The 27,746-nt window shown below is 41.3% G+C and overlaps 1 protein-coding gene and 1 pseudogene across 2 annotated transcripts in view; one reads left to right on the forward strand and one right to left on the reverse strand.

Annotated features, from left to right (window-relative positions):
- The window catches only part of Pkp2 (plakophilin 2), a 65,826-nt gene extending 38,842 nt beyond the window's left edge, over positions 1 to 26,984 (reverse strand). The window contains exons 1-4 of one of the 2 annotated variants that reach the window (NM_001100499.1): positions 26,725 to 26,984; positions 14,515 to 14,627; positions 13,638 to 14,209; positions 8,634 to 8,769 (exon numbers count right to left, since the gene is read on the reverse strand). In NM_001100499.1, the coding sequence (NP_001093969.1) occupies positions 8,634 to 8,769; positions 13,638 to 14,209; positions 14,515 to 14,627; positions 26,725 to 26,947 (1,044 nt within the window). In that variant the 5' untranslated portion in view covers positions 26,948 to 26,984. The remainder of the gene's footprint in view (positions 1 to 8,633; positions 8,770 to 13,637; positions 14,210 to 14,514; positions 14,628 to 26,724) is intronic. The other variant, XM_087575634.1, reaches the window with a different exon arrangement.
- On the forward strand, positions 3,630 to 4,295 carry Fcf1-ps7 (Fcf1 rRNA-processing protein, pseudogene 7; annotated as a pseudogene).
- Positions 26,985 to 27,746: the final 762 nt, after the last annotated feature.

Consider the following 27,746-nt stretch of genomic DNA (forward strand, 5'->3'; position numbering starts at 1 on the left):
TCCAAACACAGCAAAGTAAGACAAAACAAACCACCAACAACAACAAAACCCAAAAAACAAGATAAAATAAAATAAATGCATTAGATATACAGATTATGGCCAATTAAAATAAGGTAAACATGAATGGTGTTAAACACGAGCAGTTAAATCTGAGCAGTGATTTAGTGTTTTAGGTTGCAAACACCACAGAAGGAATCAGGATGTGAACACATCATCTGATGCTAACTTTCCATCTCAGGGTTATACCACATCGTTGCCTCTGTCTGCATCTGTCTGGCAAATTTTCAAGTTGGAAAGGGCACTTGGTACAGACCTCACTCATTCGCATCATCATAATGCAGATGTTGTTAAGAAGTCTTTCTTATGACTGACCATGGGTTTTGTTGTCAAACGAGGCATCCAGGTACCTGAACGTTGTATAGCTGATGCCAGTGACACACCTGCATATTATACAGTATATCAAACTCCAGCTTCCCTCCCTAATACAGAAAGGATAGCAAGGACTGGCAAGATGGCACAGTGGGCAACAGTGCTTGCTTCCAAGCCTGACGGCCTAAGTTGAACCTCTCAAAGCCCAGAAATCAAGTGAAAAGCTGTGAAGTGTTCACATCCCTGCAGGCTGTTACTAGGACATGAGAGGAGAGACAGGTGAATCCCTGAAAGCTTGTCGGCAGCTAGTCTGCAGACACAGAAAGACAGAGGAAGAGAATCGACTCCCACAAGTTGTCCTCTCACAACTTGTGTATCATGTCACATGTGTGTAGGCACATTCATGTAATAAATGAATATTAAAATATGGCAAAAGTGGAATTTATGGCAATAGTCTTCAAACCTTATATTTTCTTTTGAGTTGATCAGGGAAAAGACTAGCAAGACAGGAAAAAAAACAGCATTATAAAATAATCTAAATAGTAAATTATAATCAAAATAATCACCACAACAACTTTCTCCTTTCCATTCTGTCTGAGGCGTCAGCATAGTGAGTTTCATATATAGTATCTACTTTATAGTTATGGTAACTTTAAGGGGAGTACTTTTTATGAAAAGCAGTTACATAAAAAACAAAAATGAAGCAAACACTGAATGATCGGTTCAAAGTTAGGCCAAATCTGGCATTTCAAGAGAGGACTTCTGTGGGTGGCATTGTCTAAAATGCCTCTACCTGAAGCACAAGGTAAACTAAGCAAAAAAAAAAAAATTAGACTAATGCTTATGGTACTGGAAGGTATTCTATATGCTACCAAAGGAAAAAGAAGTAAAGACCAACCCTTGCTCAGCCAATATTAGAAAAATTTTCTTACATGAAATCCCCAGTGGCCACACCTACCAGGATTCCAGAAGCATTCCCTACCAGGCACCCCATAGCCATACACTCTTCTAAGAACAAGAGAGGGTAAGAGAAACCAAAGAACGAAACACCCAGCCAGCAAGGGTAAGAATGGGTAGTACCACCAGGAATTATAATCTCCCCAAACACAAATGCCTAGACTCCAACATAAAAACACAATAAATAACAGAGACAACAATGATTACCTATTAGAGGACAGCAACACTGCTACAAGAAATACAATATCACTAAAGCACAAGACAAGGTCTTCAAAATAGCTTTTATGAATATTAGATATCCTTGAAGAAGTTATGAATAACTCCATTAAAGAAATCTATGAAAACACAAACAGTGGAATGTAAAGAAACAGAAAGACAGGAAAGTGGAAATAAAAATCACTAAAGAAATCTCAAACTAAGGAAAAAGTGGAAATAAAAAGTTCAGGAACTCAAACAGGAACCTTAGAAGCAAGACTCACCAACAAAATACAAGAGATGGAAGAAAGAATCTTGGATATTGAAGATGGATACTGAAGACAGAAAAAAATGGATACCTCATTCAAAGAAAATGTTAAATCTATAAAGCTCCTGGCGCAAAACATTCAGAAAATCTGGGATACAACAAACAGACTAATTACCAATATTAGGGATAGAGGAAGGCAGATCAAAATCACAGAAAATATCTTAAATAGAAAAAAAATGTTCCTAATCCAAAGAAGATGATGCCTATCAAGGGACAAGAAGTATACAAAACACCAAAAATATTGAACAAGAAAGGAAATTCCTCCATGTCACATAATAATTAAACATTAAATGCCTGGAACAAAGAAAGAAGATTAAATACAAAAGGGGGAAAAGATGAACAAAATTGACTTTTATTGTGTAGACTCTAACAGCCAGAAATTCCTGGAGAGATCGTCTTCAAAGTCTAAGACACACCAAATTTAAGGATTTATTCTTTCAATAGATAGAGGGAAAACATTCCTTGATAAAAGGAAATTCAAGCAGTGTCTGTCTGCAAACATGGCCTTACAGTAGGTGCTAGAGAGAAAACATCAGCTGGAAGAGTTAACCACATTGAAGAAAACACAAGGAATAAATACTATCAAAAGATGGGAGGGGAGGCCCAGCACCAGAGCAAGGAAATAATGGGTACCAACACTCAGTGACATCTCTCAACACCAAAGATCTCAATTCTCCCCGAGAAAATACAAAGTAACAAAATGGATTTAAAAACAAAATGTATCCTTCTGTTGCATCCAAGAAACAAACCTTAACATTAAGAATAGACATCATATCACAGTATAATGATTGAAAAAGATATTCCAAGCAAATGGGCAGCAAGCTGGGGCAGCCATTTTAGTATCTAACAAAATAAACTTCAAACCAAAATTAATCAGTAGAGATAGAGGACTCTTCATACTTATCAAAGGAAAAAATAATCTACCAACAGGGCACTAAAATTCCTAGCATCTATGCACCAAACACAAGGGTACGCAAGTTCACAAAAGAAAGATTACTAAAGCTTAAATCACATATTGATCATCAAATGTTGATAGTGGGAGAGTTCAATACCCAACTCTCCTTGTAGACAGACAAAACATAAACAGAGAATTGCTGCAGTTGACTGACATTAAATCAAATGGACCTAACAGATATTTATAGAACATTTCCCCAAACACAAAAGAATATACTGTCTTCTCAGCACCTCAGAGAACTTTCTCCAAAATTGAGCACACACTCAGACAAAAAACAAAACAAAACAAACAAACAAACAAAAAAACCCCAAGAAGACTGAAATAACACCCTATATCAAATCTGACCAGTACAGATTAAAGCCGGCCAGCCACATCCACAATAACAACAGAAAGATTACAAACTCAGAAATTAAGAAAGAAATTAAACACGGTTTAGAATTAAATTAAAATAAAAACATAACATACCCAAGTTTATGGGACACAGTGAGGGTGGTTGTCAGTGCCAAGTTCATAGCACTAAGTGCCTACATAAAAAGCTGAAGAGAGGCTGAGGCTGGGGATTTAGCTCAGTGGTAGAGCGCTTACCTAGGAAGCGCAAGGCCCTGGGTTCGGTCCCCAGCTCCGAAAAAAAAAAAAAAAGAACCAAAAAAAAAAAAAAAAAAAAGCTGAAGAGAGTTCACATTGGTAATGTAACAGCAGAGCTGAAAGCTGAAGAACGACAAAGAAATAGCACAAAAGGAGTAGAAGGCAAGAAACCGTGAAGCTCAGCGGGGCTGAAATCAGTAAAATAGAAACAAACAAAATACAAAAGATCAGGGAAGAAACAGGAGTGCATCGTGAACATGGGGAAGCAAAAGAAAACAAGGAAATACGCGACTATGAAGCGAATGCTCAGTCTCAGAGATGAGCGACTTAAAGAAAAGGATAGGTGAAGCCTAAAAAGAAAGAAAAGAAAGATCCTAGTGCACTGAAAGAAAGAGAAGTCCCCCCGCATCCTTCCTGCTTGTTCTTCCAGTGTAATACACAGCTGGGTCTACCTTACCACATCTTGTGGATACCAACTTCATCAACTTTTCCATTAAAGCCAAACTGGACTTAGTGCAGTCAATGATGGACTGTCTGTACGCCAAGTATATCCCTTGTATAACCGATTGTGTAATGGCTGAAATTGAGAAATTAGGACAGAAGTATCGTGTAGCACTAAGAATCGCCAAGGATCCCCGATTTGATTGATTGCCATGCACACACAAAGGAACCTATGCCGATGACTGCCTGGTGGAGAGGTTGACTCAGCACAAGTATTACATTGTGGCCACAGTTGACTGTGACCTCAAACGAAGAATCCGGAAGATCCCTGGCGTCCCAATCATGTACATTTCTAATCACAGATACAACATCGAGCAGATGCCAGATGATTATGGAGTCCCTCGCTTCTAATTCTCACTCCACAGAATCTGCCTGCCATTCTTGGACCAGCTTTCTCTCATCAATTAATTAAACACTTTCTGATTTAAAACAAAAACAAAAACAAAAACAAAAACAAACAAACAAAAAAGATCAGTGAGACAAAGAGTTGGTTCTTTGAGAACATCAATTAAAATTTACAAATCCTTAGCCACACTAACCAAAAGGCAGAGAGAGAGAGACAATCCAAATTAACAAAATTAGAGACAAAAATAAAAAACTGGGCCATAGCAACAGACAGAGAGGAAATTGAGAGAATCAAAAGGACACACTTTGAAAACCTGTACTCCTAATAGAAAAATCAAAAGGAAACAGATAATTTTCTTGATATATAACCACTTACCAAAGTTAAAGCAAGACCAGACAAGCAATTTAAATACATCTATACATTCTAGTGAAATAGAAGCTGTAATTAAAAGTCTCTAAAGTAAAATCAAAACCAAAACAAATCAAAATAAAAAACAACCCCCCCCAAATTCCAGGGCCAAATGGTATTAGAGAATAATTCTATCAGACTTTTAAAGAAGAATTAAAATCCAATACTATTCAAATTATTCTACAAAATACAAAGAACATACAAAGCCCCATTCATTTTACAAGTCCACAGTTACCCTGATTCCTTAACCACATAAAGACTCAAAACAGAAAATTATAGACCAATTTCCTTTATGAACATAGGTAAAAAGTTCTCAATAAAATAGCTGCACACCGAATCCAACAGCACATTAAAAAGATAATAAATCGATAAACATAATCCACAATATAAATGAACACATGATAATCTTTGAGATCATTAGATGCAAAAGAAGCCTAAGACAAGACTGAACACTCCTTTGAGATAAAAGTCCTGAAGAGGTTACAGATATAAGGGACATATCTAAACATAATAAAGGCAATTTATAATAAGTCCAGAGCCAAATCAACCTAGATAGAGAAAAACCGAAAGCTTTTCCACTAAAATCAGGTACAAGATAAGGTTATGCACTTTTTCCATACCTTATCAATACAGTACTTCAAGTTTTAGTTGGAACAATAACAGGAGATCAAGGTGATACAAAGTGGAAAGAAAAGAGTCAAAGTATTTTTATTTGCAGATGATATTATACTCTATATCAGGGACCCTAAAAACTCCTCTAGAAAACTCATAGTTGATAAACAGTTTTAGCAAAGTAGCTAGATACAAAACTAACGCACAAAAATCAGTGGCCCTTCAATATAAAAATACTGAGCATCCTGAGAACGAAATCAGAGGAACAGCACCTTTCACAATAGCTCAGGAATATAAAATACCTTGGAGGTAACTGTAATCAAGCAAGAGAAAGTCTTGTATTATGAACACTTTAAGACATTGAATAAAGAAATTGAAAAGAGATTGGAAAAAAAATTGGAAAGATCTCTCATCCTCATGGGTCAGTAGAACTAAGACAGTAAAAATGGCCACCCTACTAAAAACAATGTACACATTCCCTGGAATCCTCATCAGAATTCTGACACTGTTCTTTATAGAACTTGAAAGGACAATTTTCAGCTTCCCATGAAAGCACAAAAGGTTCAGGACAGCTAAAACCATCCTGACTAATGAAAGAACTGCTGGAGGTCTCCCCATCCTTAGTCCAAAATTGTACTACAAAGAAAGGCATCTACAGAATACAAGACCAACCTCGAATTGGCAAAGAAACAGACACATTGATGGCTTCAATTGAATTGAAGACCCAGAAATAAGTTCATACTCCTATGGACACCCTATTTTTGATAAAGAAGTCAGAAATACACTGTGGAAAAAATATAGCACTTTCAAAAACTAGGCCTGGTCAAACCGGATGACTACATATAGAAGAACCCAAATAGAGCAATACTTATCACAGCACACAAAACTGAACTCCAAATGGATCAAAGGCCTCAATGTAAGACCAGATAGAACCTGGTAGAAGAGAAACTGAAGAATAATCTTGAGTGAATTGGTACAGGAAAACTTTCTGAATAGAACACCATTGGCACAGGCACTGAGAACAAGAATTAACAAATAGAAACTGGTGAAACTGAAAAGCTTCTGCAAAGCAAAGCACACTATCATTCAGATAAACAGCAGGGCACAGAATGCGGAAAGATTTGTACTAACTACACATCCACTAGAGGGCTAATACCCAAAATACCTAGAACTTTAGAAAATGGTTATGAAGAAAACAAATAAACTAATTAAAATTGGGGCACAGATCTAAAGAGAAAATTCTCAGAAGAAGAAACTCAAATGGCCGGGAAGCATTTGAAGAAATGGTGACACCCTTAGTCACCAAGAAAACCAGAACCAAAGCATTGTTGAAATTTCATCTTACTCCTCTCAGGACGACTATGATCATACTGGTGAGGCTATGGAGTAAAGGAACACACAGTACTGGCTGGGAGGGCGGGGTGTGTGAGTGTGTGTGTCCACACTTGTCCAGAGCCACTATGGAAATCAATGTCAATTCCTCAGAAAGGTGGGAAAACATGTCCCTCAAGATCCAGTGATATCACTCTTGGGTATATACCCAAAGGATGTGTCATCTTGACACAGAAACATTTGCTCAACCATGTTCATTGTTGCTGGGTTCATAATAACTAGAAATTAGAAATCACCCACATGTCTATGGACTTTATAAAAATTTAGTATAGTTACATTATGAAATATTACTCATTTATTTTAAAAATGACACCTGAAATTTGCAGATACGTGTCTGGAGCTAAAAAATAAAAAGGCATCCTAAGTGAGGTAACCCAGGCTCAGAAAGACAAATATGGTATATATTCACTTATATGTGGGTGTTGCTGTTAATTCTTTGCTAAAAAGGCTATAATCCCTATAAGTACAGAGGTTAGATATAGAGTAAGAGACTAAGGGGGAGGAATGCATCTCTCTAGGGGAATTAGGATAGATATGGGATGGATGGATGGACAGATGGATGGACAGATGGGAGTGGTAGTGGTGGTACTAGAACAGGAGGAACAAATTGGGAACAGTAGAGAAGAAGAGGAGGAGTGAGGGAACATGGGGAAGAATAGCTAAAACTACCCCATTTGAGGGATCACATAGAAACCCAATACAATAGAAGTTTCCTAAAATAAACACATAGATAAAGTTGGTCTAAATAACATTGCTAAATAATAGGCAAGTGGAATGGAGCTCTAACCGGACATCTCTCATCACCACATGAAGCACCCAGTGCCAGGAATGGGTTACATATAATTGTACTTATCTTAGTTAGGGTTACTATTGCTGTGATGAGACCCCATGAGCAAAAGCAAGTTGGGAAGGAAAGGGTTGATTTCACTCACAGTTTCACGGCACAGTTCATTATCAAAAGCTGTGAGAGCAGGAAATCAAGCAGGGCAGGAACCTGGAGATAGAAGCTGATGCAGAGACCATGGAGGGGTGCTGCTTACTGATTTGCTCTGCATGGCTTGCTCAGCCTTTCTTATAGAACCCAAGACTGCCAGCTCAAGGATTGTACCAGCCACATTGGGGTGGATTGTTCCCCCATCAATCACTAGTTAAAAAAAAAATGACTTACAGGCTTGCCTACAACCTGGTCATGTAAAGACACTTTGTCAATTGAAGTTCCCTGCTCTCAATGATTTTACATAAAAGTAGCCAGCACAACGTTGTTGGACAGAGGGATTCCATGGGACTCCTCAAACGACTCAGGTTATTTGTTGCCCCCCACAAATGAACGGAAAGGCCCTATTGCTCAAGACAACCTATATAACTCATTAAACACAGATAAGTCTAGCTGATTGCCTACCTAGAGCCTTCGCCCCTAAGGATTAGTATTTACTATACTGGAGGGTACTGTACACACTACCAGGGGAGAAAGGGAAACACCAACCCAGCTCCCAAGATTTACAATATACACTGGTACAATAGTAGCACAAAGCTTATAGAAGTAACAAACCAAGATTTTTATTTGATTTAAGGCCCACTCCATGAGATGGAACCTACAACCCATACAAAACCTGAGACTACATAGGCCAGGGACCTAGTGCAAAAAAATATCACTGTTCTGCTAAAGAAATGTAGCAATAAAATGAGACCTAATGACATTCTATTATACCCATAGGTCAGTGCAGCTCAAGCTCTCCTTAAATCCACAGTGTAGGCAAGAATGAACTTGAATTTCTAATCCACTTGCTTTTACAGCAAGTGCTAGGATTACAGGCCTGTGTCCCCAACTCTCGTTTGTGCAGTGTTGGGCTTTGTGTATACAAGGAGGCACTGTTTCGGCCTTCAGTGAAGGATTTTACATTTACATTAAGGACTGGTTTTGGTGTGCAAGGTCAACATACCACTGACATTTTGCTGGATTTAACATGGGCTTAGAAGATACTCACCCTTTTCCGTGCTTCAGATTTTTGGAAGCTCTCATGCTGTATGAAGGTAGCCGCAGCAGAGATCTTGGACAGTGGTACATGGTCTGCATCCAGCATATTCACAGCTCGCTCCAAGGTCATCTCTAAGTCTGCATTCCTAGACAAACAGTCACAGATGACATGGTGAAAATGCAAACCATGCACTCTTGATTGCCCAGAAGTGACCTAGCTAGGATTAGGAAGCACCTATAACATCTGCACTCTAGATTCTTTTTTAGCCTAAGAAACGTCAGCCCTGGAAATCTGAAGGTATCAGGCTGACGGCAGAGTATCTCCAGTTCTCCTGAAACTGGTTTCTGATGATGTAGTAGAAGAGAGTAACAATGTGTACTAAAAAGAGAAATGCAACTCTTTAAGATAAAAAGGTACAGTATTGTAATTATACAAAAAATAATTACCCAACACCTTCACCAATATAGCCATTTAAACATAATTTAATTAAAATTTGTTCATAGAAATTAAAAATTATTTTAATTACTCTGGGAATTTCACAGCTACAGTAGAAACATCTCCCTAAAAACAAAAACAAAATAACCATTAGATTTTTCTCAGTTGCTCAGAATCTGCTATTTTACTTGAAAATACAACAGCAGCCAGAAAAACTCAGTTTTGTTTTGGTAAAATAAGTCATGCTGGTATGACAGATGTGTCAGGCAAAAAGCACTGTCTAATCATCTTCCTAGAAATTCCTTTCCCTAAAACTTCAACCCCAGTCTACTCTCTACTACCCTTCGCTCAGCCATGGTAACAAAGTTTGCCTGGTGCTTAGCAGGCAGCTTGCCCTTCAGTAGTTGAATACAGAGAGTCCCCTTTATAGAGGTCACTGCCTGTAAAATATAACCCCAACTAATTCACAGAGCAACACTTTCCTTTTCAATTTCTGCTGGGAGGTGACTGGGTTAGATAGTCTAATATAGACATGGTTACATCTAATTCATTCCAAGTAATAAAAACACCCAGACACCTTGTGAGATTGTTTTCTAACATATGCTCAGTGTGAATAGTCTCTCTTCACCAATTATTATATGAACAAGTGAGAAGTGAATGTGGGCAGCACTGTGACTGTTGTCCCTGTGTGGTGGTAAGCCTACAGCAGGTATGGACATAAGAAACAATGTAATGTTTTGTTGTAATACATTTGCAACACAGAATTTCAGAACATGCCATCTTGAAACAGGGAGTTTTGGCTACTATTTATGTTGTGCTGAAAGGCACTTCATGAATATAAAAGTATTTAAAGAAAAGCAGAACACTGGTGTCCTCTATACTAAGAACTATATAATGTTCCCATATTTGAAAAATATAATTCAGGAGACAATTGTAATTGGTTAAAAAGAGATGGCAGGACAGAGCTAGGGATCAGCCTGACATGCTGACATGTACAATGTTCGGCTCTATGTTCAAACCCCAGTACCAGGGTGGTGGCACAAACCTATAATCCCAGTACTTAGGATCAGAAGTTCAAGGCCATCCTTGATTGTATACTGAGTTCAAGGCCAGTGTGGGCTACAAGATAGCACTTCTTGAGGCCCACAGAAATATGACTTGATAGATGGGGTTGGGGAGATAAGTGAGAGATCAGAAAGAACAGTTGCTCCCAGGTTCCTGTCTTCTAAACTAGGAACTCAAAAACTGAGCCTCTTCAACAATTTTAGTTATAATTCTTAGTGTAAATCAGCTGAGGTGAGAGCTTGGTAGTAGTGTGTTTCCATGGTTTCCATAGCAATACATACACACATACATACCACACATACACATATCATACAAACACAGACATACTACACAGACACACATATCTGCACATATATACAACACATACACATACATCTACCACATATATACAAACTCACAAATACAAAGACACACTGACACTATGCACATACATTCACATCACATATACACATATATGCACACACACCACACACACATGCCACATACATATACACATGCATATTCATACATACACCACATACACAGTGACACTATACACATACAACATGCAAACACACGCACACATATACAACATACATACACACCACACATACACACTACACAATACATATACACAGTACACACATACATAAATACACCACACACATATGCACACATACAAAATAAGAAACTTAATAAATGTAAATAACAAATAAAACAGGAAGAGCACAAAATGCTACTGATCAGAATAAGAGCCTTTATAAAAGGAATGACTCCTCCCTCCAAAAAAAATCCTAGTAATTTTCTGTGTGTGAAATGCCTGACTTATATTTGTGCTAGTTTGCCCAGTCTTTATCTCCTGATATAGCATATGGTTACGTCTCTGAAGCTGTCAGGCTCCGTAAGTGTTGTAGAAAGACATAAAAATTGCCCAACTGTCCAAGGTATGGAAAGAATGCTGATGTGGATATGACTCACTCCTGTTAGTGGAAAGCTTAGAGACAGACAGACACTTCAGAGTATTGCAGGAGTCTAAGCTGAGACAGTAAAGCAAGTCTTCAACTGGGAAGTGACTATAGAAAGATCCAACTGAAAGCAGACATGTGTAAGAGATAGGAAGATGTTACCTCCTCAGTGGTGCTAACTGATGTGTGCATGACCTGCTCAATGTGAATAAAATTAGTGATAACCAGAATAACAGTGTGGTCCGCATTTCACTATAAAAAGGCAATTGATTATTCTTCAAAAATTATTAATTAAGAATACGAGACAGAAGTATAACTGCAAGTTTTTTTCCAACAGGAAAATTACGAAGTCCAAAATAAGAAAAACAAAAAAAACCTCTTTGAGGTTTCAGAATATATCACCTCATAATATGCAGTTTCCACTACTGACTATGTGAGACTGAAAGGAACTTGGAAACTGCAGCTAGGAAAGCAGTCTTGGACCTCCCCTGCTACTTAAAGTAGGCCACAAAACTCCCAGAAGAAAGATACCTTCCTTGCACATGAGATGATCAGGCTGAAAGAGACACTAACACTTACCTTCTGTTAGCTTTCTGAGACACAGCTCGTGGTTGCTATTCTATGCCTACCGCACCTACTCCAAGGATCTTCCTCTTGCTACATATACACAGTTACAATTCCCTGGTTCAATGGCTACATATACACAGTTACCATTCCCTGGTTCAATGGCTACATATACACAGTGACCATTCCCTGGTTCAATGGCTACATATACACAGTTACCATTCCCTGGTTCAATGGCTACATATACACAGTTACAATTCCCTGATTCAAATGGCTACATATACACAGTTACAATTCCCTGGTTCAAACGCCATATAAACATTGGGTGCTCTGGGGCTTGCATTCCTTTGTAAAGACTTGTCCTTTATATGTTGAAAAACAAGGATATTTGATTTCTTACTGTTAAAATAATAATGAGAGTAAACATAATGTGCAGGACAGTCAGTGTGATCTGTTGTGTGCTCCAACCTGCTATAGATGGCCAGTTGCCTGATGATTTGCTGACGGTCCATTCTCCTTAGTCTCCTTACCTGATCCCAGAGTGCACCGATCTCTACTCTCTAACTATTCCACACAGAGCTGTTGCTTACAACACACCCTGCTTATTTTCTCTGCCCCTCTCTCAGAGCCTCAATCCAAGTTTTTTTTTCTCTATGGGGCTTTATAGAAGTACAGGGCACTCTGGAGACATCTAAGATTCATTTGTTGAATTATTCAACTCTAAGAGGTATAGAAATTTCATTTATAAAAAATCCATGTAGAGTATGGTGTTTCACTTGATTTCTTTTATTATTTATTTTGATTTTATGTACACTGGTGTTTTGCCTGCATGTATATCTGTGTGAAGGTGTCGAAACCCCTGGAACTGGACAATAGCAAGCTGCCACCTGGGTTCTGGGAAGTGAACCTGGGTCCTCTGGAAGAGCAGCCAGTGCACTTAAGAGTTGAGCCATCTCTCCAGCCACTTACTTGGTAATAAAAAACAAAACAAAACAAAACAAAAAATTTCTTGTTAGTCTGTTTTGGGCAAGTGCTAAGTGTCTCCTCTACCCTCCAGACTGTTTCCAACTGCATCAGCCACTGCCTGACTGAAACATTTCCAATCTTCTGGAAAATAAACCCACAGTTTAGTACTTTGTATCACAATGTAAGTTTACAGTTGCATTTAGATATTCCATTGGAAAGAGCCACACATATGAAAATATATTTGGAGGGCATAAAAAGATAGTCTGGAAACAGGGTCTGGCCAAAGGGAAATGTGAAACAGCAGAGTAAGGGCAGAGGATGCGGTGTGCAGGCCTGTGGCCAAAGTTTCTGGCAGCAGCCAAGACTCTGAGTTGTACAAGACACCAGCAGGAAGGCAACTGCCTTTGTTTTTTTTCTTGTTAGGGGAAGACCTATTTGCCTCTTTCCCAGAGGAAACAAACCTCTCCCTTCAGAAAGAAAAGTTAACATCCAGTCTCCAAAATTTGAGAATCTCCAGAAGAGGTGATTCTTTGAAATAGAATTAAACATTCTATTAAAATTACACTGTCCATTAAAACAATATTCTGATACAACTATGGCTAGTGATTGTAGAATTTAAGTAACAAAAACGTACAGATAGCAAAAAGTTGTTATTTCCTCTCCGTCTTTTTTCACTCCTTCATTCTTTTCTCAGGGGACTTTTTTTTTAACCTTCTTACCTATTTATTATAAATTTATTTTATTTTACTTATATGAGTACACTGTAGCTATCTTCAGAGACACCAGAAGAGGGTATCAGATCTCATTACAGATTGTTGTGAGCCACCTTGTGGTTGCTGGGAATTGAACTCAGTACCTCTGGAAGAGCAGTCTTTGCTCTTAACCGCTGAGCCATCTCTCCAGCACCTCAGAAAACATTTTTAATGTCTTGTGAACCTGCCTCACTGTTAGGGTGCTGAGAATAAACTAGAAGACTGGGTCAAAAGGTAAGTCAATGCATAAACACAATATAAAACTGTGAGGCAGTTTAGAGGCTCACCCGAGCTGGGAGTCAGCGAAGGCGCTCCTGTCCCGATGCGCATCCCCGCTGCCCACCGCAGCCTGGCCTGCGGTGGGCAGCATTCTTCCTGACTCCCGCAAGGTACTGTGGACTGAGCTCCGGGGCCAGGAGGAGCGGCCGGCTCTGCTCTGCAGGCCCTGAAATCGAGCCTGGCTCACACGCACAGTGGTCTCCTCCAGCAGGCTGCCTGCGCTGTGGCTGGTGCCAGGAGGGTGGGTGGGTATGGTGGGGTTAAGCGGGCCATTGTCAAAGACAGCATCGCTGACTGACCCGCACCCAGGTGCCCTTCGGGCTGTGCCAGTCTGGCGCAGGCCCAGGATCTCTGAGCGAGCATAGCGTGGAAGGGTAAGGCGCCCACCAGGCACCACATGGCTCCGCCAGGCATATTGGTATTCGCTGTGCCCATAGTGGGCTCTCTCCGGGCTGCTATCTGGGGAAATCTCAAGTCTCCTCAGGGGCTGCCTCCAGGATCTCTCCTCTACTGACTTCTGCGAACTATACTGTGCTGTTCCTCTCCCCCAACGACTTCCGTAAGTGGCAGTCACTCCAGCCTGTATGAGAGAAATAAAACTTAAATGAAACATAATGTCTGACTTTGGGATTACAATCTAACATGTCCATTTCTTTTAATAAAATGGAAATCAGTACCTTTGGGTTTGCCTGAATAATATTTATTTGTACTAGAATTTAACATTGTTCAAACTTTTAAATTTTAAAGTCCCAGTTTTCCATGTTTTCATAAATTTTCTCAAAAACTGGGAAAGGAGACCACTTGAGACAGATCACTCCCTCCCCCGAAAGTCTGAAATTGTTTTCCTGATAATCTGGTCACAGGTTATGTTCTCTGACGTCCCACCTTAAGCATGTCATAGTCCCTAGCGGCAGGTGACTGCCTTCCAACAAAGTCATTCTCAACCAAGTGCAGCTTGTAGACATACTCAGGAACACTGCTGGTTCGGTGAAGGTTCCCTGAAATTAAGAAAACATTAAGGTAATTTAGAATACAAATGTACCAATCAACAATTATCAGATCCATGACGAGCATTTAAGTTTGTATCTAAGTGTTTTAAAACGCTAGTTGAAAGCTGTCATTTGGAAAACACAAATGATCAGAGGTTATCAAAGCCTCACTGGGTGTTTCCAAGTCCCAGAAGGTGTATGTCAGTAATCCTGAAACCTCTCTTTCTGAGTTGCGGACAGCCTGAATGAAATCAAGCAAGTTACAAAAACCAACCAAACAGAAAACAAGACAAAACAAGAAACAATGGAAAAGTATAAACCCAACATGGGCAAGAGGCTTTAGGAAAATCCAGTGCTGCAGCCTGCTGCTGGGCTGACCAGTGGTGGGGGGCACCAGCTTGGTTCTGTCCCAGGAAGTTTCGTTTCTCAGGTCAGAGGTAAACTGTGCTCCCAGGGTAGGAGCTCTGGAATTTTCTGCTCTTCAGAAGTCAAAGGCAATGAAAACATTCAAATGCTACCAGATAAGGGAGCTCCTGTAAACAAGGTGGGGGACTGTGTAGTCACAGAAACCTCGGAGCAATCTAAAGCTAGGACAAGGTGTTGGCATTGTGAATTGGTAGCTGGGAAATTAACTTCTCTTTTACGATGACTGTGCCTGTGAAATCAGGACACTCTGACTATCCCACAAACACTTGGGGAAAGCCAGGCCTTGTGTTCAGTGATGCATGTCTCATACACTTGACTTACTAATCTCTGAGGAATGTGGGGTGGAAGACAGTACTAGTCCTCCCTCTCCTGCCTCTTTAGCTTTCTCTTGGCATTTGTTTTGTAACCTCTTAAATGGGGGAGAAAAAAGACTTCTAAAGCCTAGGTAATGTCTTTTCCTATTTTTTACTTTTGTCCTGGAGCGCGTTTCTTTTGCACAAGTGAGGAAGAAAGACATTCAACTATCCTGAGAGCCTCAAGAGAGATGCTGAGAGCAACAGAATCAGTCCCTCTCAATATGATGGAACCTTTTCCAACAGAGGGTTTAAATGTTTACATTTCAAAAGACTAATAATCATTCACAAATTACTTGAAGGGAGAAAGAAGATTGTTGATCCCAGAATAGCTGAACAGTTTGAATCCATTTGGATTATATTTATACATGTGTCCCTATTTCCTGATGCCAATCAAGCACTTTTGTCTGGTTCCTGAGGAGAGGCACCTGCAGGCTTGTACCTGTCGCTTTCAAGACACTGAAATTTTGAGGCCTGGAAAAGGAGAGGAATTCAGGAATTCATTGAAGCCGCTTGCCTGCCATTGAAGAAGGAAGAACCCAGTGCAATTAGTAACTCAATGAAAGACTTCCCAGCCATCGTCCTACAGTTCCTGGGAATCTCAGCAGAAACTCCACTGGCAGGCAAAAGACATATATTAAATGCCATGTGCAGCCCTGCTGGCTTTTGGTTTTACATTATCAGATCATAATCCTATCTCTGGAGACATTTATGTCAGTTAGTTGTAAAAGGGGAGGCCTTCTCTACAACTTTGTGAGATTCTGCCTCCACAGAACCCCTAGAATGGCACAGGTGGCTAATGCTAAAACAGCCATGACTTTCCCTTGAGGGGCCTGTACCCACACCTGGGTGTGTCTCACTTCCCAGCTCTATGCTCTTAGGCATCTTACCTCCATGTGAGCACCTTGCTTTCTCTCTCAGCCTTAATTCTCGGGCTAATATTAAATATTATTTTTAAAAATAAAATCTTAACTTTATTTCACATCTGCTATGTCAAAATTTCTGTTTTGCATTCAAGCCACAAATGCTAGTGTGCCTTGTATCACGGTCCCCAAATGATTAAGGGAACTTCTCAGGATGCTGTGTCTTCAGTGCCTTTACCACTGAATGAGGGAAAGGAATTTCTTTTTTTTTTTTTTTAAAGATTTATTTATTTATTATATATGAGTACACTGTAGCTGTCTGCAGACACACCAGAGGAGGGCATCAGATCCCATTACAGATGGTTGTGAGCCACCATGTGGTTGCTGGGATTTGAACTCAGGACCTCTGGAAGAGCAGTCAGTGCTCTTAACCGCTGAGCCACCTCTCCAGCCCGGGAAAGGAATTTCTTCAATTTAGGAGAGGTCTTAAGGGTACTCTCAAGGGCATGGCTCCTGCCTAGGCTAGCTATTCCCCCTCACTCCCTGGTCCAGTCCACAGAGCAGACAACTAGGAGGCAGGTGTAAAGGTTATACTGGCTTAGGACTGGAGACTAGCGGTATAGACATAGGATAACACAAACAGCTTTGAGCCTGAAGGGCCTACGGGAGGTGAAATGAAGAAAGCCCATATTCCTCCTATCCCCAACGAAACAGAAACTTCCTATAGAGTCTGTACAGGCAAATAAGTATTAATTAGCTGATGAATAAGAAACTAGATGTTTTACTTACTATTAACTTTACTATTGGTGATGAGACAGACGCCAAGTCCAAGACAGCTTATAGAAAAAAAGACCAACTGGAGGCTTTCTTACAGTGTCAGAGGGTGAGTCCACGATCATTATGGCGAGAAGCATGGTGACAGGCATGGCACTAGAGCAACAGCTGAGACTTACATCTTATTCATACGATAGAAGCAGAGAGAAAGGAGAGGCTGGCCTAGTATGGGAGTCTGACTTCTTAGAGCCCACCTCTAATGACACACCTCCTCCAACAGGCCACACCTCCTAATCCTTCCCCCAAACACTTCCAAACTAGGAACTAAGCATTCAAACATGAACACGTGGCGGTTATCCTAATTAAACAACCACATGAGATTTACTGTTTGTTTTGCTTTTGTTTTCTGAAATAATTTAAAGATGAGTATGGTGAATAAGCTACTAGGGAGGATGAAGTAGGAGGAACATTTGAACTAATGACTTCAACTTAGACCAAACAATGTCAGACTGCCTTAAAGCAACAGCCCAATAAAAACCACAGTATATTCATTTTACCTTCAAGCAATGGTCTAATATCAGCAATAAGTTATCTGACTGCTGCCCGATGTCAACACCATTTCTATCTGCCACCCCCACCACCTGAAGTAGCTTCGTGGTGCTTTTTGGAACTATGACTATGAAGATTCACTTGGAATCTTAGCTGCCTGACTGACTATTGTGGCTGTATTTTTCTGAAGACTCCAGAGAGATGATGTGGGACTGGGTGTGATGGCCTGTGTCTGTAGATTGAACTGGGAGGATGACTAGAGTCCAGAATTTACAGTTCATCCTGGCTCACCTCATCGAGAAAACCTCACCTCACAAGAGAAAACTAAGCATGGTCCGGATATTAGTTTGAAGACGGAAGCAGTTGTTACTGAGCTGCTCCTGCCCTTAGGAAAGAGAGACAAGAGAGCTGGGCATGGTGGCATGCCAGTAATCCAAGCATTTCTGAGGTCGATGCAAAGACAGGCAGATATGTAAGTTTGAGGCCAACCTGTCTACACAGACTGAGTTCCTGGCCAGCTATCACAAAAAAGCTGAAAACAAAAACTACAGGTTTTTTTTGTTGTTGTTGTTCTGTTTTTTGTTTTTTTTTTCCTTTGCTGAGCTGGCTGCATTCCTGTGCTGTGTCCCAAAAGTCCCCGCTGCTCAGGATGCAAGGACATCATCTCCTCCACCTTCCGGGCTAGAGGCCATCCTGTGTGAAATGCCAAGCCAGAGTCCACTGAAACGTTCAGATCAAAAACAATTACAATTCTTCAATATGGTTTTTTAAAATGAGGAATCTCAACCCATTATATTTCTCAGCTTTTCATTGGCTGGGGCTGACCTTCTCACTTTACTGAGCAGAACTGCTCTTTTTTTCTTTAAATATTCCTTATAAGCCAAACAGGAAGTTCGCATTTTTATGTTTCTTTCATGCTGAAACCTTTTAAGATTTACAATTACCAGATTCTTTAACTAGCACTTAAAATCCCCATCTCCAGTATGTGCAAGAAGAGAGGAATGGGGGAAGGCCACCTACAGAGTGACACAACTGAACTGTTAGCCAGGCAGAGAGAAAGGTGGGGAGGGTTCCAGAGGCCTGGGAATAAGAAGATAAACTGTGTGTGTTTGCTGAGGACGTGGTGGTGACAATTTGCAGGCATCACATCAAAGAGAACTTGGAATGCCAGGAGGAAAACAGATTCTACTCCTGTGGCCGAAACTCAAAGGCATTGCAGGAAAAAAAGAGGGATTTTAGAATCTTCACTTTACTGCATGGAAAACAGAGAAGGGCAGATCAGGGCAGCAAGAGGTTCTTATCACAAAGTGGACTTTTCCTCCTGTACACAAAGAATCGTATCTCATACTACACTTCTCAGACAGTCCTGCAGCAACCTGGCAAGTTAATGTTCTGCAGTCGTGTCACTCAGACATCCAAAATAGCCTCCCCACACAGATTAGGTCAGCGCAATCTCCTAGGTTGCCAGGAGGTCAGGAGGCGTGTATGTCCTGGTCTTAGATGGATGGCAGGTAATCAAACATCAACCCTACTCTGTGTTTCTGGGTACATGGTGAAGAAGGGAAACTGCTTTCTACAAAATGTAGAGAACTCTCACTGAGGAATCAGGAAAACTGATATTTTTGTCGAGGCTGAGTCTATATTTGGATAATATGTACTTGTTGATTTCTTATCTGTATGACTTGTACGTATACCTTTGGTCTTTTGTTACTCTATAATGAATGTGTTTTATCTATCAAGAAAAATGTTCATTTGTTTCTATCCTTCAATTTATAAAGCAAAAAACAAAGCAAAACAACCACAACAACAACAACAACAACAACAACAACAACAACAACAACAACGACGACGACGACAAATCGGCAATCTGAGACTGGAGAAATGGCTTTATGGGCAAGAAGAGCTGTTCTTTCAGAAAACCCAAGTCTGATTACCAATATCCACAGGGTAGTTCACAAGTTTCTCAAAGAATCTGATGCCCCCTTTTGGCCTCTGTGGGCACTGCATGCACGTGGTGCAGGACTCTCTTGCATGAAAAACACCCAGAGCATAAAACAGCTCTATTACAGAAATCATGATAAAAACTGCATGGTATTGGTAAGGGGACAAGCAGGTAGATCAGTGGAACAGAATTGAAGACCCAGAAATGAACCCTCACACCTATGGTCACTTGATCTTTGACAAAGGAACTAAAACCATCCAGTGGAAAAAAGAAAGCATTTCAACAAATGGTGCTGGTTCAACTGGAGGTCGGCATGTAGAAGAATGCAAATCGAGCTATTCTTATCACCCTGTACAAAGCTTAAGTCTGAAGGGATCAAGGACCTCCACATCAAACCAGATACACTCAAACTAACAGAAGAAAAAGTGGGAAAGAGCTAAGAACACGTGGGCACTGGGGAAAATTTCCTTAACAGAACACCAATGGCCTATGCTCTAAGATCAAGAATGGACAATGGGACCTCATAAAATTGCAAAGCTTCTGTAAGACAAAGGACACTGTCAATAGGACAAAACAGCAACCAACAACCTGGGGAAATATCTTTACCAATCCTACATCTGATAGAGGGCTAATATCTAATAGATACAAAGAACTCAAGAAGTTAGATGCCAGAGAGTTAAATAATCCTATTGAAAAATGGGGTACAGAGCTAAACAAAGAATTCTCAACTAAGGAATACTGAATGGCTGAGAAATATCTACAGAAATGTTCAACATCCTTAGTCATCAAGGAAATGCAAATCAAAACAATCCTAAGATTCCACTTCACACCAGTCAGAATGGCTAAGATCAAAAACTCTGGCGACAGCAGATGCTGGCGAGGATGTGGAGAAAGAGGAACACTCCTCCATTGTTGGTGGGATTGCAGACTGGTACAACCACTCTGGAAATCAGTCTGGAGGTTCCTCAGAAAATTGGACATTGCACTACCTGAGGACCCAGCTATACCTTTCTTGGGCATATCCCCAAAAGATGCTCCAACATATAACAAGGACACATGCTCCACTGTGTTCATAGGAGCCTTATTTATAATAGCCAGAAGCTGGAAAGAACCCAGTTGCCCTTCAGCTGAGGAATTGATACAGAAAATGTGGTACATCTACACACTGGAATACTACTCAGCTATTAAAAACAATGACTTCATGAAATTTTTAGGTAAATGGATAGAACTAGAAAATATCCTGAGTGAGGTAACCCAGTCACAAAAGAACACACATGGTATGCATTCAGTGATAAGTGGATATTAGTTCAGAAGGTTGGAAACCTAAGAAAAAAAAATCACAGATCATATGAAGCCCAAGAAGAAGGAAGACCAAATATGGAGGCTTCATTTTTCTTAGAAGGGAAAACAAAATACTCAAGGGAGGAAATACAGGTACAAAGAGTGGAGCAGGAACTGAAGAAGAGGCCATCCAGAGACTGCCCCTCCTAGGGATCCATCTCATATGCAGCCACCAAATCCAGTCACTACTGCTGATGCCAAGAAGTGCTTGCTGACAAGAGCCAGATATGGGTGTCTCCTAGGAAGCTCTTTAAGAGCCCTACCGATACAGATGAAGGTGGCTGCAGCTAACCATTGGACTGAACAAGGGGACCGCAATGGAGGAGTTGGAGAAAAGACTGAAGGAGCTGAAGGCATTTGCAATGACATAGGAAGAACAACAATATCAACCAATCAGACCCCACCAGAGCTCCCACGGACTAAACCACCCACCAATGAATACACATGAAGGGACCCATGGCTCCAGCCGCATATGTAGCAGAGGATGGCATTGCCCAGCATCAGTAGGAGGAAAATCCCTTAGTCCTGTGAAGGCTCATTTCCCCATTGTAGGGTAATGCCAGGGTGTTGAGGCGGGAGTGGGTAAGTGGGAGTGGGAGCATCCTCATAGAGGCAGGGGGAGGTTGGAGGGGATATGGGAGAGGGCAGAAAGGGGATAACATCTGAAATGTAAATATCCAAGAAAAATAAATTTTAAAAAGTATAAAGTCTTATAGTCTTACAAGATTCAGTAAATTGATGTGATACTAAGTCTAACATGCAATGATTTTTCTTTGAAATTCTGGAAATGATAAAATTATAGAATTTGGATATTATTGCTTGGGTCAGCTAACATTATTATAGTTAAAGCTATATTTCAGAAAGTATGTGCTTTCTTTCAGTGGTAATGATACAGTGTGTTTTTAAATGCTGCAGAGTATTTTTAAATACTTTTATTTAGGCCTACGTACTAAGCTGCCAATCTGGTCTGGAAACATTTAAATGTATACTTTGAAGCCCCATATCCAACATACAAAAGACATACAATAGTTTTTTTTTAATGTTTCTCTTATATCCGTCACAACCTTCCCAATGCTGCGACCCTTTAATACAGTTCCTCATGTGTGGTGACCCCCAACCACGAAGTTATTCCATTGCTAGTTCATAACTGTGATTTTGTAAATCTCTGGTAAGTAGGATGATCTGCTATGCAGCCTCTAAGGCAGTCGCAACCCACAGGTTGAGAACTACTGGTCTATTATAAAGGAAACCTTATACATGATTTATTCTTAATTTAGTGAACTGAAGGGAAGGGGTTACTTTGGCACAAAGATATTAAAAAAAAAAATCTTAACTCAGGATCTATATCCAGTCTTGTTGGTGATACTTAGTGTTCCCTTTCCAAAGAGGAACATGGGGCTTGTATGTAAAAACATTTGGATATATACACAAAATAGAAGTCTACATTTATCTCAGAATTAAATAATTTGAGTATCTTGAAGATCATCTGAGCGGGAGGCAACCCCTCTCATTGTAGATCGCATTAATCAAATCAGGTGTTTGAGTCATATATTTCTTATTAAATTCCATATCAATGTCAATGTTGAGCAATATGAAGATAAAATAAAGCAAGTCTTATTTTAATACATGAGAAAATAGTTTTAAAATTGATACACAAAAGGATACGTCAGAGAAGGATACGTCAGAGAAGGATACGTCAGAGAAGGATACGTCAGAGAAGGATACGTCAGAGAAGGATACGTAAGAGAGGGCACCAATGAGCCACAAATAGCTCGACTAATCAGTTCTAAAGCTGGCCTACTGTTCCCATGACAACAGCACACTAGCCCAGGGCGACTCTGACATCAGTCAGGTCTTTTCCTTAAGGTAGTTCCTGCTCTAAGGAACAGTGCTTTAATCAAATCCTATGACCGTGCCTGGATCTTTGGTTTCTCTCAGTTCCGCTGGCTCTGCAGGGAGCATTCTCCCACACAGCCCTTTACCCACAGAGGATGTGTTCTTCCCATTTGAGAAGTTCGTTCTTTTCTAGCCCTCATTTTGTTGGTATTTTATTTTGACAGAGTATAACCAGAAGTTTGTAAAAGCAGAAAACTCTCACATAAAAAAAAATTTACCAATTTGAATGAAAGTGTGCTATGGGATAACGTGCAAGTCACTGCACCCTGAGGTCTGAATGACACTCACTTTCAGAGCAGCATGAGCTGCAGCCCTGCCACTGACTCCTCCCTCCTGTTTCCTTCTACCTACTGACTAATCCTCTGGCTCAAGAGTGACTCATTCTGTAATACCCTCTAGCATAGGAGTCTAACAGGGCAAAGCTTTGTGCTATCTTATCTTCAGTTACTTTAGTTTACATTAAAATTGAAATTTCTAGTCTAGTTAAAAAATCATTAAAAGCTTTTATTTTACGTCTCTAAAAGGGCATGTCTATTATTGGCAACTAAGATGACGATTATGAAATAATTTCTCTTCGTAGCATCACCTGTTAACAGCCTGTGTTTTACGAACAGGGTTTTATGCTATAGACTAGGCTCGTCCTAAACTCACAGCCATCCTCCTGCCCCAGACACCTCAGTGCTGGGATTACAGCATGAGTCACTACACATGGCTTTTGTTTTGTTTTGTTTTTTTGGTTCTTTTTTTTCCGGAGCTGGGGACCGAACCCAGGGCCTTGCGCTTCCTAGGTAAGCGCTCTACCACTGAGCTAAATCCCCAGCGTACACATGGCTTTTGTTAACTGCACCATTTGAAGCCCAGAATAGATCTGTAGTCCCCTCTCCAGAATCCACTCTAATCTCCAGTGCTGATGATAGTGGCTTCATCAGGAGATCATGTGAGTAACAAGCATGGTTGGAGCTCTTATGGTAGGTCCTCAAAGACCATGTAAAGTGAGTTGGAATATAACCCATTGTGCATTTCTTCCTAGTCAGGCACTAGAAAGACAATGTAATAAAGTAAGACATCGTTTTACAGTAGAGTAGGGTTTTTGTTTCTTTTTTTTTTTTTTTTGGCCATCTTTACTATCTTTCTTTGCCACTTTTAAATGTTTCATTCTGACTTTTCTAAGATTTTAAATTTTGATAAAACACATGCATATTTTATAACAACAGCCACACACATACACACCTTTGGGACCTAAGAGATAAAACTGACTTTAAAATATTCAGCAGTTTAAAATGATACCAAAGTCAGTGAGTGACTTAGAGTGAAAACATACACCTTAAGGAAGACAGGGAGGGTGAAAGAGCCTTACAGGGTATTAACCACAAATCTCTCAGCAGCCTGTCTGCTGCCTCATCCTTTCTGGTATGTCAACAATCCAGAATTCTCCAGGGAACTGGGGCTAAGGGCAGTAACATCAGGTCACTCTTTCCAGATCAGCACTGTTTCAGCATTGCTGGGTTTCTGCACCTCAGACAGGACAAGGATATAAGGAAAATGAAAGAGCAATACAGTCACCCAGAGTCCCAGACACCTTCAAAGTGCTTCGATTAAACAGGTGGGAGTCACCTCTGTCACTGCTCCAGGGTACATGGGAGCTGACTTCCTTTCAGAGTAGGGGTCTGATACTTTACCCTCGCCTAAGCTGCACTTCTGTGTAGCCTGCCGAAGAGCTCGGTTGTAATCAAAAATAGCTCGGAGCTTTATCCCTTAGTTGGAAGAACTGTTCAGCTGAACAGAAGCACCAAGGCTGTGCCTTTGTTCTCCCACGTCACTCGGCTACGCTATTCACGCTCACCTCTTCTACAGTAACACATCTCCAGCTTACTTCAGTGCACAATCCTAACACATTTCTGAGATTGAACAATTCTAGTTTCAGAGTGTGGGGTTGGGGTGAGGAGTGAGTATCACAGTTCCTCCAGATTGTCAAAATTCTGTTTAGCATTGAATGCTCTATGACACCCTTGCTGTTTTCTGGGTACTTAGGGCTTTTGATTCAGGACTGCGTTTCCTTGGGTTTAAACTTCCTGTTACCAATGTGTGTTTAATTCAGCACCTGAGTGATGCCCCTTGATAAAGAACACATTCAGTGGCAGTGGTCGAATTAACCAAACAGCTCCTGTATTATTTCGTAGAGAGGAGACACCAATTTTGAGGGGCTTGGACCCTCATCATACAACTGTTGACAGACATATGCCTCCCATTTGAAACGGATCACCTTATTTAGCTCATCTACCTTTCCAATTTCATTTAAGGACATAATGAAATGGAGACACATGAGATTGGAGATGACAATCTGCCATATAATAGTTGCTTATCAAAGCTCCCCAGTTCCTCCTGCCCACACTGGACCCCACCCCCGCCCCATTTCTTTACTAGTTGATGCCTGCTTGTTATTCTGGGCTGGCCACCCTTACAGGATAAGTAAGAAGGCTTTTAGTTCCAGGCTAGCACTGGGCATGAGACTCTTTACACTACAGGATGCAATGGCAGGATTAGCCAGTATTAGCCAGGCACTGGCTCAGTCATCCTGGAGTTCTGCGCCACATTCCTGACCCTAAATTTTGTTTTTTGGGTTTTTTTTTTTCTCACCAGGGACTAAAGCCGTTCTTTCCTGTGTAAACCTTCCCATGCTCTTAGAACGTCCTTAGTTTTCCTTAGCTTCATTACAGGGAAGCTTGGTTTCCAAGTAATCATTCTGTGTTTGTAATCAAACACTTAATGCCGTAATTAATGATCAGTTTAAAACTCCACATTTTGGCTTTTATATACCACCTCTGCTACTTTCTACCTGGAATCTTGGCTTATTTATTTGCTCAGTTCCCTTGTCTCTAAGCTTAGATACACAGAAAACCCAGGTGGCTCATGGCTGCAATTCTAGCACATGGAAGGCAGAGACAGGAAGTTGGAGGGTGTATCTTAAAAATCATACCTATATCTACATATATGAAAAGAGAAAGAAAAAACCAATTCACAGCTCATTTTAAAAAGGTAATATAAGGTGCGAACCATACAGCCTAATGAGGGACATTATAGGCATTCAGTTACATGAGCTTACAATCGTTAGACACCTCTTTACTCTTCAACTATGCAAACATCAACTGCCTTAACCTTTAGACAAACTAAAGAGTACAGCCTCACAGACTCTGCTACTTGGAATCCACACGTTGGCACAGAAGCATTATTCCTAATGGTAACCACCTTTGCCAAAGCTTCTGATGATCTTTCTGATCGACCACACTTCTGTCAACTAGTCTGTGTGGTGGGGGTTGATTTTTTTTTTTTTTTTTAATGAGGACGGTTCTGCACCCACGCATCTGTTGGTGCTGGTGCTGGTGCTGGTGTGTGGGTGTGAGGTGGGCAGGCGGAGCTACCTTCAGCCTGGCCAAAGTCTCCTTCCTCCTCCTTATCCTCCGCAGGGTGTTGAGGTTGCTCCCAGGCCCAAAGCCGACTCGCCCAGTTTGTTCAGTCGCAGATCAAATACTCACTGCAGATACAGAGTACTCCTCAAGTACTTGGGAGAGGTAACCTCAATTTAGAGGATAGAGGAGCCGCAGGGCTTTCAGGGTTTGGTTTCTGTCTAAAAATATTTACGGAGAGTCCTAAACTCTAAAACAGCTAAATAAAAGCCAAAAGCGCTTTTCTCCAGAACAATCTCACATACCAAAGTCTGCATAAAATTTCAAAGTGCTTTTAGAATCTAGACTAGAACTCCGACGGATCGAATTCATTAATACGGACAATTGTGTAATTAACATTGGAAAACCGTAGACCTGAACCAAAGGTTAAGGAGGAAGCCTGTTCGAAAGCGACCAACGACGAGTCCGAAAAGGGAAGGTGAGCAACAGGTGGGCGGGCGGACACAAGTCCGCACCGCTGAGAGCTACGACTAACACCGCGGGTGGGGCTCGACTTACCGCCGACTACAGAGCTCCGGCCCCGGCGAGCCAGGGTTTGCTGCACCTGCTCCTGGATCCGCTGGCTCCGGGCCACCGGGTCGCCGCGGCCGCTGCTGCCCGCTAGCCTCAGCCTGGCCTCGGAGGGCAAGGCCAGGCTGGAGCTGTCCAGGTGACCCAGGATCTGCTGGCCCAGCACGGTCCGGATGTAACCACACTCGCCCAGTGAGCCTGGGATCGCCATGGCGTCCGCAAGGTGACCAGGAAAGGACTGCCAGGACCTGCCCGCAGAGCCGCAGAGGCGCAGGGACTGGCCGCAAACCCCGCCCTGCCCCGCCGCAAGCTCCGCCTCGCCCCACCCCGCCCCGCCCCGCCCCGCCCCGCCCCGCCCCGCCCCGCCCCGCCCCTCAGGGACCCAGGCCCGCAGGGGACAGAGGCGTGGCTCCTGCAAAGCCGGCGCGCTCAGGCCCTGGGCGAGCACGTCCTCGGAAGCCCCACGTACACTGGGCTCCCGAAGGATTGTGGGAGGAGCTGCCCTTAGGACAGGTGCAGCTGGGAGCTTCTCGGGCTGTGAGTAGCACTTCTAGTTAATTAGGGTCAGTTACACTGTTTCAAATGTTCACAGACGATGAAAGATGAAATAGAAGTATTCAAAAAGTCTTTTTTTTTTTTTATCCTTAGTACTTCAGGATGCCGAGCTTTTTGCACAGATGGAGCCCCAGAAACATATGTTCTCCCTCAGTGAAAGCCTCTGCTTGCACTTGCAAATACACAAATTGTACCCAGTGCGCTCTTGTCCACCCACTTCCTTCTTAAGGAACATGCCCACACAGAGAAACTCCAATAAGAGGCCCAGAGAAAAGATGACTTTTAATACATATGTTAATAGCTCTTCTAATGTTGAGTAAGCCCTCTTTATGACAAGCTCTTTGTAGGGAACTCATGGAAGAGGGCTCTCACTTAAATCTGCAATTTGTTGGGTTTATCATGCTTTTAGTTGAGTTCTGAGAACAAGAGCTAAGCTCAACAGGAGGGTCCTTGAC

The sequence above is a fragment of the Rattus norvegicus genome, chromosome 11, assembly GCF_021556685.1.
Source record: "Rattus norvegicus strain SHRSP/BbbUtx chromosome 11, alternate assembly SHRSP_T2T, whole genome shotgun sequence".
In the NCBI taxonomy this organism is placed as follows: domain Eukaryota; kingdom Metazoa; phylum Chordata; class Mammalia; order Rodentia; family Muridae; genus Rattus; species Rattus norvegicus.